The sequence below is a fragment of the Psammomys obesus genome, unplaced genomic scaffold, assembly GCF_907164565.1.
Source record: "Psammomys obesus unplaced genomic scaffold, mPsaObe1.curated_primary_1811, whole genome shotgun sequence".
NCBI classification, from domain to species: Eukaryota; Metazoa; Chordata; class Mammalia; order Rodentia; family Muridae; genus Psammomys; species Psammomys obesus.
The window spans coordinates 2,535,927-2,556,158 of record NW_026596040.1 but is presented as its reverse complement, the minus strand read 5'-3'; the positions used below and the strand labels follow the sequence as shown (position 1 = coordinate 2,556,158).

Genomic DNA, 20,232 nt, shown 5'->3' with positions numbered 1-20,232 from the left:
TATTTATTTATTTATTTATTTATTTATTTATTTATTTATTTATTTATTTATTTATTTCAAAGAGTAAATGCCAGGAAAGAAAAGGGAAAAAAATCCATGCAAATTTTTCTTAAAAGAGAAATATGACACTTTCACTAATTACCCAATAGTGTAAGTCATTTTCTTGCCTGGGCGTGCACACCAGACTTCCAAGGCACCAAACATCTAACAGGCCACCCCGGATGTGTCTGTCATCAATGGGGACTTCTCAGTCACTGAGGAGTCACTGCAGCAGGAAGGCAGCATGTGGTTAAAACATTCACCCCGCTCACCTAGCAATTCAAGTAAGGTCGCTAGCTTCACGTAACTTACATGTAGCTTCACGTCATGCCTTTTTAAAAATTAATATGGGGGCTGGAGAAACAGCTCAGCAGTTATGGGCACATGTTACTCTTGCAGGGAACCAGATTTTGATTTCCAGACCTACACAGCAGCTCTCAACAATCTGTAATTCCAGTTCTAGAAGATAATATGCCCTCTTCTGGCATGCATGTGAGCGTCAACATACATAGACGAAGGCAATAAATATACTCACTCTCACAGAATTTTTTCAATCAATTTGATAATATTTAAAAAAAAAAAAACTTAGTCCATCCAGGTGTTTTATAATTTAATATTGAGATCCTCTCACAAAATATAGCTTTGTTTTATGTATCTACTGTGACAAAGCTAACATCCTCCAGACACAATAATTTTCATCTTTTTCTGTTATAAAAAAGAACAACTAGTTCTGCAAATTTTGGCACTTTGCATTTGTTGCCTTAGAAGGAATTTAATTTTTGTAATTTGAGATATAAAAATAGAAATTGGCATTGCTGTAGTTTAGAAAGGTTTCAAGCGTGTTTCAGTATGAGAAGTGTGTACCCAGTGTTGTGTAGTGGGTGATGGCATCACTGTGAAGATGTGAAGCACATCACAGAGGCGTTGGTTCACTGGGGTGCTGGCCTTTGAAAGGATGGATGGCTTTCTCCTGGAAGGCCAGCTAGGCCCTGTGAGAGCAGTTTAGAGAATGATGTAAGATTGTCTTATTTTCAGTCTTATAATGAGTGAGCTTATTAAGTAACAGCAGATAAAATAAAATAACAAATATCAATTAGAAGATAAATAGAAGCAACAGACAGAGAGCAGAACATCATCAAATCACTTTAAAGCATCCGGCAGAGATGACTGGAATAGCCTGGTTGAAAAGGCAAAGGTTTGTCATCAAGGCAGGAACTTAGAAACACCCAGCAGAAATGGGCAGGGGAAATTAGGGCACAGTGCCGAAACTTCAGACTGAGCTTCCTCACTGTGGATGAATCTAGAGCTCACTGACAGTCATTTTCACACCAAGGGATAAACAATAGTAACCTATGTGAGAAGTAGATTGTCTTCTGGCTGTTCTCAAGGACACCGTGATTTTTAATGTCTTTAATTGCTTGTTGTACCTCTCTCTTCCTGCCATGGAGCTATGGGATCAACCTAAACCAGGACTAGGGTAGGAAGCTGAGAAGCATGGTTTGGAAGAGAGAAGGAAGGGCCTAAATATCCCATAGTAATGTAGCCAAATAATGAAGATTACAGTTTAAAAAAAAAAAGACTAACAAGACATTACAGAGACCTTGCTACTTCCCATCTTACCATGAGATTGCTCTGTCTCCAGCACACTTCTCCTGTGATGTCACCCACACACTTTGAGGTAGCCAGAAGAGCCTCTTAAAAACTGAAACAGATAAAGCTACGCAATCTTGGGCTTTTTTCCTCTAAAATTCCATTTTCCTTATCTATGACCTGAGTTCAGCCATTTTTGTTTCTCATTAGAAAAAGGGAATGGACTAATATAGGCAGATACGGAAAGGTAGGAGATCATCTAGACCTCAAAACTTTTAAAACTCAAAACCTCACAGGGGTCTTAAAATACACATATGAATCATTCTAGATACCAAACAAAAGTTCTGTATTGTGGCCAAACTGAAGAGTAAAACTGTCTTGAAGTTTTGAAGTTCAGCGTTGTCACAAATATCATTAATAAAATTTAATCATGTAGGAGGTGATTTGGGGAGGTGTTGGGTTGTCTAGGAGCAAGATCCCATGGTCAGGGAAATCAGGACCTATGTTATATATAGCAGCATGCAAAAGCAGATGATTTCTCTGGAATAATAGGCTACCAGGAAGCCTTGGGACAAGGGACAGGACCATTTCAGAGCAGTGGCTTATGAATTCAAGGGATCAGAACTCAACACAGCAAGAATCACAATGGTGATGATGATGACTGCACTGATGGGTTCCTCTGCATCTTCTGGGAGAATCCATAAGCGTGGATAGATAAGTAACATGGTACAACATCAGATACTTAGCAATATCAGTGAATGAGAATCTGAGTTGAATTTAATCTTTTTTTTTTCCATTTTTTTTTTTTTAAGGGAGGAAGGGGAAGGTGGCTGTGATGTTCTTATACTGTTTACCAATCCATAGACTCTTCAGGGAAAGGTTTTTCCTTTGTCAGCCACGTATCTATTACTTAAACTTCTTGGGTTTGTTTTTTTTTTTTTTCTTATCTTAAAAATTTACTATTTTTGTTTTACTATTTAAAGTGTTCATAGATGTATATAATGTATCTTAATTATATCTGGTTCCATCTGGCCCTATCCTCTTCCTCTACCTCTATCTGAATGGACAGAGTCATTGAATCTCCACAGATCTCTTTTGCTTTCTTTCAGTATTCTCCCCCCCCCATAAATAACCTTAAAAATGACAACAATGTCTATGATAGTTTAATAATAATGATGATAATAATACCAGCTGCACCTTAAATATCAAATTTTCTAGTATGTGCAAAAGTTTTTCATAACCATGAAAGGATTGGATAATAAACAGAACTATGAAAATGATTAATTTGGATGACAGAGAGGAAAAAAAAAAAGAAAAAAACAATGGGCTGGTGAGCAGAACAAATAAGTGGACCCAAGTTGCTGGCAGTGAGAAAAGTTATGGACATTAGAATGCAGATACAAACGTGAATCCAGGAAAGAAATTGCATTCTATCTCCAGAGAAATCAAAAAATGAAATTATATTCAGAAAGTAGTCTAGGCAAGAGATACTGCGGTGCCAACAATAGCGGCCTAGGGCCTGAGGAACTCAGAAGACTGGAGCACGCAGGACATGGAGGCAGTTTCCTGCACCAAGTACCGTGTAGGGCAAAGATGGCAGCTCAAGAGTTCAGCTGGGGACCTTCCTGTTTACCCCTTGCACGTGCTTCTTCAAAGACATACTTCTCCCAGAGGACTATCATCCCAAAGTATAAATTTCCATCCCAGACGTACATCTGAAAAAGGGTAAGTGTGCCCACAAGTCTGTGTGCCCCTACATTCAATGAACTCCTGGGAAATCTCAGGCTTGCAATGACACTGTTGTTCTGTCTGCAGCCCTTTCCCTCCCGTTCTGAAAGGAGACTGGTTCCTTCTCATGCAGAGCCCATCCTAATCCCCTACCTGAAGCCAGCCTCCTTCTCTACCTGAACCATACCACATACTCCTTTTCTGGACCGTACACACCACAAAGTAAATGTACCTTGATTTCTCACCTATGTGTTCAAAGTCTGTCTCTCCCACCAGAAGTGTGCCATCTAGGATGCTAGCCACTAGCTCAGAATTCTTTGATTTTAGCAAACAATTAGTGGTTAGATGTCGGTTTAGATGTGCTAAAATCAAACAATTCTGAGAGTTCTGCTCTTCGTTTGCATTATCCGTACAGTACGTCCTCAGCAGCTGCTTGAGGTTGTCGGCTACCACACACTGGATGGGATGTCATTGTGTGATCAAACACAATCACATTCCAACTGTGCCATTAGCTCAGCAGCCCTGCTCCGCAACACAGGCAGCTACTGTAAGAGCAAAGCCCTTATCTATATTATTCACTCTTGTACTCCATTATCTAACACAATCCTTGACATTGGTACATGCTCAGTAAATACCTTCTGGACAAATGAAGGAATTGCCAGAAGGATAAGCCATTATTTTACATCTTTTCCAAGTGAAACAAACAAACCAAAAAAAAAAAAATGTAGTTAAGGAAAAACGGACTTACAAACTAAAAACATCTAGCAATTCTCATTACCTAATCAATACGCAAGCCTATAAAATTAATGAGTGGCAGGTGTGTTATATGCGATTTCTGGTAATTAAACTTCCTAACATCATGTTCCTTTGTGGCCAGTCCTATTTGTTAGACATTCCCAGGGGATCTCTGAAACAAAGGCAAAGTTAATACTACACTGAAAACTTCCCACAAGGTGACTCACAAAAGAAATTCATGAAAGTAACTCACGGGATTCCACTGTTACACAAATGCATGCCAGTAATGTGTAAATGAATGAAAAATTAACATTTATATTTCCTGTGGGAATAAGTGTACTCAACTTGTTCACATAATAAATATGTGAGTATCTACCACAAGAAACTGAGAACATGCTGTTCCCTAATGTTTAACCTTTATGTCCTCCTGGGGTTATAAAATAGAAGCTCTTGATAGCTATTTTTCCCTCTTACAATGTATGAGGGAATAGTAGGTGAACATCAGCAGGCTAGCACTTTGTAATCAGAGATCAACAGTGTGAACACTCTTTCCAAGTTGGTCTGACTCGTGATGAAATTAACCCCCTTCCCTGTCTAGCTCAGAGTTGTATTCATTGCACATGTTCAGGTCTCTGTTGACAATAGAAAAGGCATGTTACTCTCCCATCTGATTCACAATGGATTGGTGTCTGTACAATGGCCTGAGGTCTGGCCCTAAGAGGCCCAGCTTGTTAGAGTTTACTCCCTTCTCTCAGCGATAACTGCTTCCTGTCCAACCTGTGGTTTGGAAAATACTTTCTCTGCAAGTGAATAGGAAGAACAGTGTCCTGTTGCTTCTCTGTCATCCTGTCCAGAAGAGAAAAAGGATGCTGTCTGATCCTGCCAGTCATCCACAGAAGACATACATCCTGGTGCTACAGAAACTTGGTGTTTTGGACTGCTTGAGTGATGTAATAAAATGGACCAACTAGACCGTGTGGTTTAAAGAACATAAATTTAGTTTTCACAGTTCTTGGTGCTGAGAAGCCCATGATCAAACTACCTGCTGTCCCATTTCTTAGTATCACAGACTAGCACCTTCTTTCTTTAACCTGGCATACTGGAAAGAGAAGATCTGGTGTCTCTCCTCCCTTATAAGCCATTACGTCTACTTCAGGGACCCTTTCTCTTGTCCTCATTTAAACCTAATTGTCTCCCAAACGCTTAAGCCCCTAATGTGATTGCATCAGGGGATAAGACTTCAATATATTAATCACTGGGACAGGGGGAGGACTGGAGAGGTGGCTCAGTAAGAAATCTGCTTGCCATTCGAGCATGACAACTTGAGTTTGGATTCCCTAGCGCCAAGCAAAAATCTGGGTTTGGTGGAGTTTATCTGTAATCCTAACACAGAGGAAATGCAGACATGAGCACTCCTGGGGGTTCCTGGCAAGCTAGTCTTAACAGAATTTGTGAGCTCCAGGATTAGTAAGAGACCCTGTCTCAATAAATAAAGTGGTGTGTCGTGGAGTAAGGCACCTACTGTTGGCCTCTGTACTTAACGTGCATGGCCACATACTCACACTTGGAATCATTCATTTACCCCTGACATATACATACACATGCCCACAATATTTACAAAGCACAGTACTTGAGAGGCACAGATGTCCATCCATAAGACCCAGATACTGTGTTTCACGGCTAGAGCTGTGCTGTCCAACTCACAGGCTCTCAACAGCTCAGCCTCTCCAATTTCACCTCTCTAGTTTTGAGATATGACTATAACAGTAGGATTCCACTTACCACGTGCTTCATGTTGTCCTTTAAAAATCTGTGTCTGTTCAGCAAGAGGAAGTGGATAAGAATTACTCTAGTGATCTTCTCTTTAATCACTGGTATCCCCCCACACACACAGCCCAAGTTTAGTTCTGTTTGGGGTTTACACAAAGGACAAAAGCAATAGCCATGATGTTGCAGTCAAATGAGGACTGACATTGAGCAGCTGCCTTCCATGTACATTACATCCTGCATTGCATCGAAATCATGTTTCACTGCATTTGTTTATCTATCCTTGCAAATCCAACATTCACATGGCAACTCTCTACAGAAAATTGAAGAGAAAGGAGTATAGAAGAGAGGAAGGAAAGGAGAAAGCAATTAAACGTTCTCCTATCTTTGGTACCTTCAGCTAAAAAACAACCTTAATGTATTCACTTTCTTGGTGGCCCTGAACCAAGCTCATATGTTCACTGACTGCCTTTCTAGAGTGGTGGATATATGACACAAACTCCATAAAGTCCCAAAGACTAGGCCCACAGTAAGTCTCCAGGGAAGCAAAGGGAAGAAAGCAGCAGAGAGAAAAGACTATAGTGTGCTTGAGGAGGTGTCAAGAAAGAAGGAGGCTACAGTTGTGCACTTGGGCAGAGACGGTGTCAAGCTAGCAGATGATACTGAGTATAGAGGCAACATGCCAAGGTTCAAATCTACTTGTAGTGATTTCCAGCGGTGCAATTTCTCCAAGCTTCAGTTTCCTCATCCTTAAGAGGAGATTTGGTGTTTCACTTGCTTTGGGGCTTACTGACAGTTAAATGGTTTGATGTGCATCACAAGCTAAGCAATCGCTGTGCTGACTAAATGCTTGATAAATGGTGGGCATGACTGCCGATCAAATCTGATGTTAATCTAGATGGCTCGAACAGTTGCTCCATGGATGTGTCAATCTGATGTTAATCTAAATGGCTCGAACAGTTGCTCCATGGATGTGTCAATAATCTGGAAAAAAAATCGACTCAAGCCTGAGGAGATGAATAGATAAAGGTGATTTCTCCTTGGTGCATCATAGAGCATAGGATAGTATCTTTCTTGTTAAGTACCATCAAATTGTCCTGTGCTTTGTAAGTGCCTCTTCATTCTATTTCACAATCATCTCAATGAATCTGCAGGAGAAGTCACCTGGCCTTCCACCATCAGAATCCAAGGACGACTTTGTGTTCATTTTCCTTTACTCTTATAACTCAGCCATCCACTTCATTCCCCAGATTAGCATCATGTTGGATCATTATCAGCTTTTACTATTTATCAAGCACTCAGTGCCAGGTCCTTTAGCTAATGCAATGCAAATGTTCATTTACTGTTCCTCTCAGTAGGTAGGTCTGAAGAAAAGATGTACTCATTCTACAGATCCTTATAGACATCTTGGCTTGTGTCATGCTAAAGGTATCTCTGACATCTAAATCTATCATCTAAACATCAGCTCACACCTTCCTTTTCTCTGAACTCATAGAATAGTTTTGCAGGTACCAGCACAATGTTCTGTCAAAAAAAAGAAATACCCATACATACTTTTCAGTATCAGTTATTGGAGCTATTAAATATAAAGTATATTTCAGGCACCATTGCAAAGATATTTATATTTAGTTCGTTCTCTAAACAACCTCTTAAAGCCTGAAGTGAAGCTCAGAATGGTCAAGAAGCTTGCACAGCCAAGATATGGAGGCAGGATTTTTATCTCAGCCTACTGGTCTCCTGAGTGCTTGCTCTGCCCCCAGGGCCATGTTATTATTTAATATGTTTGACTGATCTAATATTTATACAAATCATTTAATATTTGCAACAGTCTTATGGAGTAGGTATTTAAAGTTGTTTCCATTTTTCCTCTATTGCTTCACAGTCGGGACCAGAAATAAGAGCTGTCTCTGGCTCCCCCACCTCCCACTTTGCAGGAAAGTCAGTGCTGCTCTCCCAGCGAATCCGGTTGTTGATCAGAGCACTGAGCGCTGCCTAAAAAAAACAAATCTTACTTGCAGATAGGAAAAGAACATTTCAAAATGCAAGCTATGACTGCCTACAAACATCTAATGTTACCCGCAAGTGCTTAATATCTACACCACTTAGAAAAACCATTAAGCTTTATGACAAGAAGCACAGACACCAAATATATAAAAGACACAAACGCATTATATAATACATATATATGTATGTATATGTGTATGTGTGTGTGTGTGTGTGTGTGTGTGTGTGTGTGTGTATAAAATGAAAATGTGTAAATGCTTAGGGGAATTCATTCTTTCTACTACCATAAAATTTCAAACCAAAGCAAGCTTGTGCTGCCCAATATACCTAGCAGACTGGTTTTTTAAAAAATGTTATCTTTATACTATAGGTCACTATGGATAAAGCCCAGAGATTGGCACATTCACACCCTAATAACACAAATGATTTTCACTTGCTCAGGAAACCAACATGAAAATAATCATTGAGAGCTATAAAGTTCCCCTTTATCCCCCTTTCAAAGCACTCTAAGATGCTTAACCTCCAGAAATTATTCCATAAATAAAAATATATGTAAAGATTTTAGTTTTAGCCTTGGTTATAATCACAAATATTTGAAACTGACATGCCCCAAATGTTCCAAATTAGAATACAAATAAAATGATAATGATACATTAAGCCAATGTAGTGTTCTGTATCAGCTACTGAGCTGATAAATTTACAATGTGGGAATAAAGTAAAATATAAAGATAAATACACTAAGAATATTCATTACTGACACCTACTCATGCCAACACCTCTTTTTCCCTGAATCCCATGTAATGTTAAATCCCACAGGCCTAAGGTCCCCCATACAATTTTGTGATTATATATTCCATAGATGAAAGCGTGTGTGGAGTTATGAGTGTGGGTGCTCTGCAGGCATCAGACCGAGTGAGGTGGCTTCTAAAGGGATGAGGAGGCATATGGGTGAAGCTGGGTTTGTTTATTGCATGAGGAAAGTTTTCCTAGACCTACTTTCCTGGAACAGTTTGTCATTTTCATCCACAAGACATCATGGAAACAAGCTCACAAGTGCCTGCTGCTGAAATGTGACAACTTGTTTAACTTTAAAAAGGTGAGAAACACGCAGCATCCTAAACTAATGTCCTGGATGTCACCAGAGCACAGCAGCCATGGGCTCAGGCCATCTACTGGGCCTGAGACAGAGCCAGCATGGTTTCTGGAGGATTTTTAAGGCTGATCAAAGCAAAAGAAATGACAGGGTCTCCACCATGGCAGCCTGCTTACTGATGCCCAGTCTGCACACTTGGATGCTCCTTCTGGCTTCCAAGTCGCCTCGTTTTCATACAACATGTTCCTATCTTAGAGGAACAGACTTCTGCACAAGTGTTGAGTGGGGCTGAGGTTTGCATATTATCTTCTTGTCTGTTCACTGCATATACTGCGGTTACAGACACCAAAGTCAGGTCAGCAGACGTGCTGGGAGTTTGTTCCCTTTGGGTCCTGGCTCCTCCAGCAGCAAGAAGACATTCAACTTCTCTGAGACATTATGTGGCCACTCTGATTTTGCGTGAGCGCACCCACATGGGTTCTGTCAATGTGAGGACACTGTGGGACTCAGAGCAAGGCCCTGTCTCCTGGACCCACAGCAGGGATATGCGACATCACCACTGTGCCTTTACTAATCCTTAAAAATAAAGGTAAGTCTGGTATGCAGAAAACATTTCGATGTTTTCTTACTGATGGATTTCCAGGATTTAAAAATTGACAAGCTCCCAGTTTCTCAGCATGGCTCTTCATGGCCTGGTCCATGCTTGACTCCTGACACCATTTTCTGACCATGCTTTCTTCTCTGGCTCCATTCAGCCCCTGCCCTGGCTCATCTCTCAGTGTCTTGTATTCACTGGACAGCTGCTTGAAGTTTCCATGAACTTACAATCATTTATTTTTCTGATGATTCCTTCTCATTCCTTCCTTCAATCTTTTGGCTCAGTTCAACTGTTCCTTCATCCTACTGTGTTCATTGTACTTAATCCCTGTCCCCAACTCTGCATTTCAAACGTCACTTCTATTAACTCCTTTGCTGTGCTGCCCCATGGGTACTGGGGAAAGGGCTTCTCTATCTGTGGCTTTCATTAGAACTTGGGCTCCTTTGGGACAAAAACCTGGCATCTTCCTCATAATATATGAATCCTGAACAAACACGTGACTATGGACAAGGAAATAGAAATCCTTTTCACACATAAAGCCTTTCAGTTTGATCTCAGCTATACCTGACCCCTGACCTCTACTCATCCTATCCATAAGCTATTTGCTTATTTGAATGCTTTGGCATGGCTCACATTGCTTGTATGCCCTTCATCTGTTTTAGTTTTCCTGACTCACTTTTAATTGCATTCTGTACAAAGCAGGTGTTTAATAATTGCAATATGAGTTCTGCTTACATGTAATATCAATCATGGGAATTCATTTTGGGGTGACTTCCCTGAAGAGTGCAAAAAACTCAGAACTACAAAGAATGGCCACAGTGTGTAGGAAGAGGACACGAAGTAACAATATATGCTCTGGTACCCATCAGGTTCCTTTCATATACCCCTTCATTGCCATGCAAAATTGAGTTAGTTGCCCTTTCTAAAACCCAATATTCTGCATAACAGTGACAATAGTAACTTCCGTGCCAACATCACGAAGGTAGAATAAAATTGTGGAAATGTTTAACATATTGCCTGGGACATAGTAAAAACTTAGCCACCGAAACCTCTTATTAGGGTGTCATTGATGCATAAGTCCAACCATCTGTCACAGTAATCATACAATGAAAGTATTAACTTGTCTAGATTTTTATACATTTAGATTAGTAACATCATCCATTTGTCTCATTCTGTCATGGAGTCCATGAGATAGCTTTTTTTTAAAAAACCAGATGAATCATCACTCTTTCTCAGAAAAGAAGCAGAAGTCAAATGGTTCCTCAAGGTCATTCATCTTGAGCCCTAAAACAATGAACTAAGTAAGATGTTCACTCTGCTAGGACACCGCCTTGTATGAGGTCCGTGAGTACAGACTTTGATGATGAATCAGAGGACACACCAAAGCATTACATCACTTCAACTCTGGAAGAGGATTTGTGAATTAAGCCCCTTCACAAACAATCACACTTCTTAGAATAGATCATCTTCTGTGTAAACCGGTTCTCTCTGACCGCTAGAAAATTCCTTTTTATGTCATTTGATTGCTAAGGCAAATGTATTTCAAGTTGAAATGGATGTTTAAGTACAGTGATTTAAGGAGTAAACAGTGCAGAATCTTTTCAGCTGAGAACAAATTGTTGAGTAAAGTTGACCACTAAATAGCAACATTCTCTATGCTGTATGGTAGGGTCCACATACAGGTTTGGCAGACGAAGGCATATTAGACCAGTGGTACTGAGGGATCTGATTATTCACCAAACCATGCCTCTATCCTCAGCTCTTTGGCATGCTTTGCCCCTGGGACTTTCGTTACCATAATGTAAGTAGGGTACCATCTGCTATGAACATGCCCAGGGTAGATTGCTGGAGAGATACAAGAGGGAGCCTGGGGTTGTTTCCAGTTTCCCTAGCCTGGACTGTTTTAGAGCCACTGATGCCTAACTGCTCCCTAACACGCGCGCGCGCGCGCACCCACACACACACACACACACACACACACACAGATACAGAGAGAGAGAGACTGTAGGGAGATCAGAAAAAGAACCAGCACCTTCGCCAAGTCCCCTGCTGTTCATCCAAAGCTATGTGAGCTAAGTGAGGCCAGCCAGCACTAAAGCATCCACCCAGCTGGCCCGAACACTTAGCTAAATAACGGCATATTGTTCTAAGTCAGGGAGATTTTAGGTAGTTTTTTTTTTTTCTACAGCATTGTTGTGGCCAAGCTACAAAAACAAAAGAAAAAGCTATATTCTGCAGCAAATAAATATTACTTTACAAGAGCTTTTGACTGGAGAACTCCATTGAGCTCTAGCACAATTACTTAGCGATTCCAGTATTACAGAGCAGAGAACAGAAATGTTCTTAAATTATTAATTATCTCATCCCAGAGGTCCTAAAGTACACAACGAAATTGCTTTAAAAAACTATGTTGTGTAGTGGGAAAAGAGTGAACAGCATTATGACAAATGACTGATGGGTTTTAGCGGAGAAAGACTGCATGCAGGTGGAACTGATTCTTTGGGGTGATGTCGAATGTTACTATCTCCAGTGTCTTCCTCATCCCTCCCTGAGAAGATAACTTTTACAAAAGTAGAGCCTTCCAGTTTTCTGTTGAGCTATTTACCATTCTGTGAAATATACAAAGGATAAGAGTTGTGGGACATGAGTCTTTTTTTTTTTTTTTTTTGCTTTCTGTTTCATTTGCTTTTTATTTATTTATTTGTTCTGTTTTGGGCAATTGGGAAATTATTAACAATTGCTGAATGTTGATTTCTAATATTAATGGAAATACAAACAGAGTGGCATAAGTTAAAAAGATAAAAAGGCTATTTATCAAAATAATTTAATGGCTAAATATATAAATCTCTACATTTCCCCCTTTTTTTTATTCTGTCATAACCTTAATTCTTTTTTTATTAAATCTTTTATTTTTTTTATTAATTACACTTTATTCATTTTGTATCCCCCATAAGCCCCTCCCTCCTCCCCTCCCGATACCACCCTCCCTCCCCTTTCTGCATGCATGCCACTCCCCAAGTCCACTGATAGGGGAGGTCCTCCTCTCCTTCTTTCTGATCTTACTCTATCAGTTCTCATCAAAAGTGGCTGCATTGTCCTCTACTGTGGCCTGGTAAGGCTGCTCCCCCCTCAGGGGGAAGTGATCAACGAGCAGGCCAATCAGATTATGTCAGAGGCAGTCCCTCTTCCCATTACTATGTAACCCACTTGGACACTGAACTGCCATGGGCTACACCTGTGCAGGGGTTCCAGGTCATCTCCACAAATAGTCCTTGGTTGGAGTATGAGTCTCTGGGAAGTTCCCTGTGTTCAAATTATCTTGTTCTGTTGCTCTGCTTGTGGAGTTCCCGATAGGAAACAACCTCGGAACCCGCTACAGAGGGCCTCTGAAAGCCAGAAGAAAACAGGAAACAACCTTGAAACCTGCCACAGAGGGCCTCTGAAAGCTTCTGCAGTATAGACTGTCAAAGCAGATGCTGAGCCTGATGGCCAACTGATGGGCAGAGTGAATGGAATTTTATGTAAGAAGTGGGAAATAGTAAGAGCTGGAGGGACATGAGTCTTTGTATCTGCTTTGAAAACACTGCTAGTTAGAGTCTTTCAGATGCACTCAGTAGACTCCTGTCATATGTTCAATGCACATCCCATCTGTCTTTCTAAACTAGGACTGATCATCTCACCCCATGTCCATTCTCTTGATTATCTTTTTTAGGTGTATAGATTTCATCGGATGAATGGGGAGGAGGTCCCCCCCATCAGTGGACTTGGAAAAGGGCATGGTGGAGATGAGGGAGGGAGGGTGGGATTGGGAGGAAATGAGGGAGCGGGATACAGCTGGGATACAGAGTTAATAAAATGTAACTGATAAGAAAAAAATAAAATTAAAAAAAAAGAGTTGCGGGACTTGTGAGTCAATGCAGAGCTTAATTCAAACCTTCTATTTTCATTACAGCATCTCAAAGTTAGTTGCCTTCTACTGGGCTTGCTGTTCATAAGTCCGAAGTCTCCCCTCTCAGTTATCTGAAGCAAATTAAGCCTGCTTCTACCTGGGCTGCGCAAGGTAGGTGAATTCTTGCACAGTCTCTCTTTCCTTAAGATAGTTTCCTGGATGTCCTAGTATACTATCTGTTGCTATGATAAATGCCATGACCAAAATTTTCCTGCAGAGGAAAGGGTTTATTTCCCTTCACAGGTTGCCGTCCATCATAAAGAAAGTCAGAGAAGGAAACTGGAGGCAGGAACTGGCTTGTTCCACTTGCTGTTTTACATAACTCAATACCATCTGCTGGGGAGTGGTGCTGCCCAGAGTTGGCTGGGCCCTGCAGGAATCTCCACAGGTCAATCTGATAAAGATAATCCTTCATCAAAGTTCCCTCTTCGGAGGTGACTCAAGTCTGTGTTAAGTTGACAAAAACTAAGCAGCACCCTTCTTTTCCAAACCCCTCTCCCTTCCATCATGTGGGTAACCAGGACTTTTCAGACCTTCTGGTCTGTCCAGACTCAGTTCATTTTCCTCTCCACTTAGGTTCAGCTTTCTCCTCCCTGCTGGGTCAGCTATCACTTGTGCATCCATTTTCTCACTTCCAAAATGTTGACATTTCTCATCTGAAATCACTTTTTGAACTATTCTCTTTGGCATTATAGATTTTGCTTCTAAACACCCTTGTTTTATTTTGAGGAGTGTTTAATAGGGACAAGAGAATGAAAGGAGAAAACTGATATACTTAACCTATTTTCTTTCATGGAAAAGCCCCTCTCCTTGGTTTTAAGTATGTGTGGAAGTCTTCTAAAAGTTCTTGGCATCTTCCTAGTAGCCAGAAGGTCATGACTTCTAATTATGGGAAATATTTTAAGAGTGTAGAGGAGCTTCTTGCATAGAAGTTAGAGTCAGGAAAATTCCAACTTGAAAATAAGAGTATGATTCAACTACTCCCAAGAATTCTCTGGATAATTATATTCAGTACATTTCCCGTTACTTCTCCAGATAGCTTGGGGACTTTGCTACTGCTCCTTAGGGACAGAGCACTCCAAGGATTTTCTTGTGATTTTCTCAGTCTCCTAATGATATGATACCAATATTGAAGACTGACACTGACATCCTAGCTTTAATTTAAAAACCTCAAAGCCTTTAAATCTGTAGAGAAATGGACAGACACCTCATCTCCCACCATAACTATGCTCCACAGCTAGAAGCGTACATTGCTTGACAGGTGACAACTTAAGCTTTCTCTGCTCTAGGTAATTATAGACTCCCTCTTTTCAACCAATGCTACTGTCTCCCATGTAATTGGGAAGCCTTTCTGCATATGTAAGCAGCAATCATCATATTATGGAGACCTGATACAACCGAAGACCAGCACAATGAAATGAATTATCTTGGGATAGTATTATACTTAGTAGGAAACTAAACCCACCAATGCATTGACAATGCTGTGCTCTGAGTCTGATTATCCTAAGTGTGAAGAGCCCTTTCTTGCTTAAAACAAAAGACAAGCACTATGCCTACTCCACAGCAGCACCACATGCAACTGATTCCTTACCATGAACTCTAAGACTCAATAATAGTAACTAATGAATATCTTCCATGCCACAAAGGCAGATACTCATAGATGTAACTTTACCATTTAGTCAGTACTTCCTTTCTTCCTCAATTAACTTTTCTTCTTTGCCACTGGTGATTCCATAGCTATTTTAAAGTGAGATCAGCTCTAACCAGTAAAGAAAACTACCTTTATTTTGCTTAAGCTCCTATAACACTTTATTTGTCCCTTTGTGACTGAATGTCCTCTAGTTCATTGCTAAGTTATCTTGTCTGTGTCTGTCTCCCTCATGGCTTTAGCAGAGCAAGGGGAAGAGTATTAGAAAGTGTACAATGTGTAAGCATTGTCATCAAACTAGACAGTGAATGAAGTTTTTAGGTATCTTAAAACCTCTTTAAGAATACCATACATGCATATAGTATAGTTTGATCATATTCATATCCACCTCCTCCCCTGTCTCCTTCAAAATTTACCCCTTCCATTTATTACTCCATCCCAACTTCATGCTTCCTTCTTTTAATAGAGCTTAGATCTGCCACTTACCAGCCCACTAATGGAAGTGAATTTCAATTATCAGACATGGAAATAGAGAAGAGAAATAGTAAAGTATCCAGTATTAAAAATGTTATAATTTGCTTTAAGTAATCAGCATATTCCATAACCTATCTTAAATTATCACAATATTATTCTTCAAAGCCTGGATCACGTGCCACTCATCTTTTGTAGTCCAGTGCCCTATACGCAGAAAACATCCAGTAACTTTCCAGTTTGCAAACAAGGGGGTGAATGAGTAACTCGGTAAGAGACAGAAGACTTTTCCAACCGAGGGTAAACCCTAAATGTGTTGCATGATTGAACCGTGCAGATCAATTTCCTATACAATTCTCATAGACAGTAAAGCTTACAAATGATCATTTAGCTTTGAGCTCAGGTGATCTTTACTTCTGAGGACTTGGTGTGTGTAGAACTGAAGCATCTACATCTTCTTTGGTCATTTTTGCAGCCACACACACAAGACACCAAAGCCATCCAAGAAAATGCCCATCTCACATTACTCAAGGCCTCTGAACCTCAAACACACACTCACACCTAAAATGAAAAGCTAAAATTCAGACCTAGCCCATTTTATTCCCAGAGCTGGAAGAATAAACATATGTTACGTGCAAAAGTATTTTTGCCATCTTTTAAGACCCATGCAAGGGCTCCTGTTTCTGTGTTTATTTGTTTGACTGATTGCTTATTTGTAAAGGCTCGTTTCTTGGCACTACCTGAAAATTCCTATCCAACTTCAATAATATCCACATTCCTTCAAATATACTTAACAGATTGATTCATGGCCACCAACAAAATCTGTTGCTGTTATGGTACAAAACAGAGCTCCACAGTTTTCTGTAGTAAAACCAGAGAAGGCCAATAAAATGTTTTCATTGATTGCAGTGTCAATTTTTAGATGCTGCAACAGCTCTGAACCAGAGACATCTTTTAGAGCCCTGCTGTGGATTTCCTGTTTACGGCCTTGGGATCTAGTGGGTAAATAACGCTTCTGCACTAACACTAACCTGAAGAGACAGACCTCTCTGGAGGACCATCTCATCTTTATGCTTTTCCAACCTGAGGCCATAAATCCTATCAGCCTGCAGAGAAGGAACATCCTAAAGATTGCAGGGCACAGAGGCGCTCTTTGAATGAGCCTAGCTAATAAAAATTAAAGTTCAAAGTCACCCGGTAATCTAGGACACTCATTACACCTGCACTGAAACAGTCAGGACTGATCAGCCAGACAAGCATGAGGCTGGTGAGGACACAGAAGAAGTAAATACCTCAAGATGCACCTTGCCTCTCCCAGGGACCTCAGTGTTGGGGGATGCGGATAATATTTCAACCAAGTGTGCCTTAGAAAGTACTAGAGGTCTTTTTTTTTAAATTCTTTATTAATTACATTTTATTCACTTTGTATTCCCCCTGTGGTTCCCTCCCTCCTCCCATTCCAATCCTTCCCTTCCTCCACCCTCTGCATGCATGCCCCTCCCCAAGTCCACTGATAGGGGAGGTCTTCTTTTCCTTCCTTCTGATCCTAGTCAATTAGGTCTCATCAGGAGTGGCTGCATTGTCTTCTTCTGTGGCCTGTCTTCTTCTGTGGCTTCCCCCTCAGGGGAGGTAATTAAAGAGCAGGCATCAGTCAGTTCATGTCAGAGACAGTACCTATTCCTATTACAATGGAACCCACTTGGATACTGAACTGCCATGGGCTACATCTGTGCAGGGGTCTTAGGTTATCTCCATGCTAGAGGTCTTAATAAAAAAAATCCTACTCTGTGTCTCTGGATTTGAATACAAATAGATGGCATATTCATAGCTTATTCATCAAAACTCCAGGTACTGGTTAAATATCATCATGATAGCCAACATGAACTAGAAATGAGTTACTTCAATGACTGAGACAGAAAATCATAAGTGTCCTGGATAGGCTCACATATTTGAATACTTGGTCCTCAGTTATTTGAGGTATTTGGAGACGTTGGGCAATCTTGAGGAGGTGTTGTTTTGCTAAAGAAAGTATGTCACTGGGAACCCATAGTCTTGCCTCTCTGTCTGCTCTCTCTGCTCTCTCTCTCTCTCTCTTTCCTTTCCTCTTCTCCTCTCTTCTCCTCTTCTCTCCCCTCCTCTCCCCTTCTCTCCCTCCCATCTCCTCTCTTCTCCTCTCTTCTCCCTTCCTATCCTCTTTACTCTGCTTGTCATTAGCCAACTTTCCTGATCTTGGAAAATGCGCACAGTCTTGTGTTCCTTGTCATTATGGATGCTAATGCTCTAGAGCAGTGAACCAAACCAAACTCTTTCTTCAGTAAATTTGCTTTTGGCCATGGCATTTTATCACAGCAACAAAAAGCAACTAATATTTTGACGTTTTTAAAAAAGCTTTAGTATAAGATGTAAGACTTAAGACTTGGGAAGATAAGAGCCTTTCACAATAAAGTGAGGTGGACTGAGTCCAGACAACTGTCATTCCAAAGCTGTGACAGGTCTCTAGCTGTCTGATCTACCTCGCTGTTGACTAACTGAGGGGCATAGGAAATACACTGGGGCCAGATAATGGTATGCCTTAATGGTTGGTAAAGAGGGGAAAGGCTACCCATTGAAAGCCTAGGAACCAAAATCAATGTTCATACCAACAGCCTTGAACAATGGCACGATGCAGCCAACACTGCCCCAATTAATCTGGCAGGGCTGTGCACATCTTGCTTTGGGAAAAGAAGACAATATGCCTCCTTGCATCCCTTCCTGCACACTTGTGTGAAATCACAGGTCAGGGGCTCTGGTAGCCTCGGGGGATAATCTAGTCTGCAGGCAAGGAAATATAGATTGAGTCTGGAAACATCTCTCCTTCTTCCTGAGCTGCTACCTAAGATGAATGGGGAGAGTCTATGTAATTGCCTGGTTTATTCACAATCACATATGTACCTTTCCATGAATTATTAAAATTTGTATGGGTGTCAAATTAACATGTGATTTTAATATTGCTTCTGACATAACTCTGATAATGTAACATAGACTGAAATATGGGCACATCCTTTCATTTTTCATTTCTTCCTTCCGCAAATATTTATTGAGTACTCTGTTAGCTACAGCAGGGACTAAGAGATAAAAAGCACAGCTCTGCACTCAATTTTCTTACCTGCTAGGTGGTAGAGAGAGAAGAATAAATCATTCCTTATATTTAGTGCTGTGCTATTTCTTGAAAACTGATTGGTGTGAATTTTTTAGCATTTACCTATCAAAATGAAACAAGCATGTGCCTTCGACTCTGAAATACTGTAGTTTGAGATGTAACCTGAAGTCAGACCTGCAAAAGTTTACCAGGGGTTCTTCACTGCAGCGTTAATAAAAACAGAAAGTTACAAGAACGACACATGCATAACTAGAAACCCAGGTACAGTAGTGACAAAGCCCCATGAAGCTGATAGGCAAAGATGTCCACTTTGCAAAATGAGGCAGACCTGTCCACACTAGTAGAGATATCCAACACAGAGTGTATTTCTTAGGGTTACTATTGCTGTGCTGAAATACAGTGACTAAAAGTAAGTTGGAGAGGATAGGGTTTATTAGGCTTACATTTTCACATAGCCACTTATCATCAAGGGAAGCCAGGATACGAGCTCAGACAGGGCAGGAAGCTAGAGGCAGGAGCTGATGCAGAGGCCCTGACGGGGTGCTGCTTACTGGATTGTTCCCACGGCTTTACTAAGCCTGATTTCTTACTGAACCTACGACCTCCAGCCCAGACATGCACTGTCCACAATGGGTTCAACACTCTTCCCCCTGCTTTATAACGAATTAATAAAATGCCCTAGAGCCCAATCTTATGGGGGCATTTTCTTAATTGAGGTTCCCTCCTTTCAGATAGCTCTAGTTGTCAAGTTGACATAAGATAGCCAGCACACACTATAAATACAAATCTGGATTTAAAAAAAATACCAAAAAATATATATTTTAAGTTGATCTTTGAAATCCATGTTTTTAATTAATCACAGATGCACTGGCATTCTGCACACTGTCTGCTCCATGAGGAACTACTAACCCTTCCAATCAAGGAGGTAGGTGCTACTCTTAGAAGACAGTGCACTCATTTGGAAACAAGAAACTTCTAAATTGCATATTACTGGGAACTATGCAATTAGCTACAGGCCTCCGGAGAAAGAATTGCGAATTTCTCTCTGGAGAAACATTGCTGTTCTCAGATCCAAAGGCCCAGTTGCCACCATCACTTCCTGTTCTGCAAACTCTCCTCCACCAAGTTCAAACTGTGTCTAATTCCCTCTCACTTTGAATGCCCAGTGATCCACAAGACTCCAAATCCCTCCATAATTCTAGAAGTATTCAATAATAATAAATTGAATCATAACCTAAACACTTCAGCCATGTGGCAATCTCTCAAGAGCACTATAATATAGGGACAGAAAGGCTTTACATTGTAATCACAGTGTGCCAGTTCTATAGAGTGTTTTATGAAGCTATGGGAATTTCAAAGCACTTTATTAAGGTTTGTTCTTTGAGGGCTTTCTTGGGCTATTTCATTTCTACACAACTGAAAGAATTAGGACCCAGAAGCACATGCACACAGTAGATTTTTGCACAGCCAT

At 40.6% G+C, this 20,232-nt stretch overlaps 1 protein-coding gene across 2 annotated transcripts in view; it reads right to left on the bottom strand.

Moving 5' to 3' along the window:
* Window positions 1–20,232, bottom strand: part of Kctd16 (potassium channel tetramerization domain containing 16) — a 267,766-nt gene that overhangs the window by 117,782 nt on the left and 129,752 nt on the right. The window contains exon 2 of one of the 2 annotated variants that reach the window (XM_055622993.1): window positions 13,995–14,044. The exons of the other annotated variant lie outside the window; for it this stretch is intronic. Coding sequence (XP_055478968.1) covers window positions 13,995–14,044 — 50 coding nt within the window. The remainder of the gene's footprint in view (window positions 1–13,994; window positions 14,045–20,232) is intronic. 2 annotated transcript variants of the gene reach the window in all.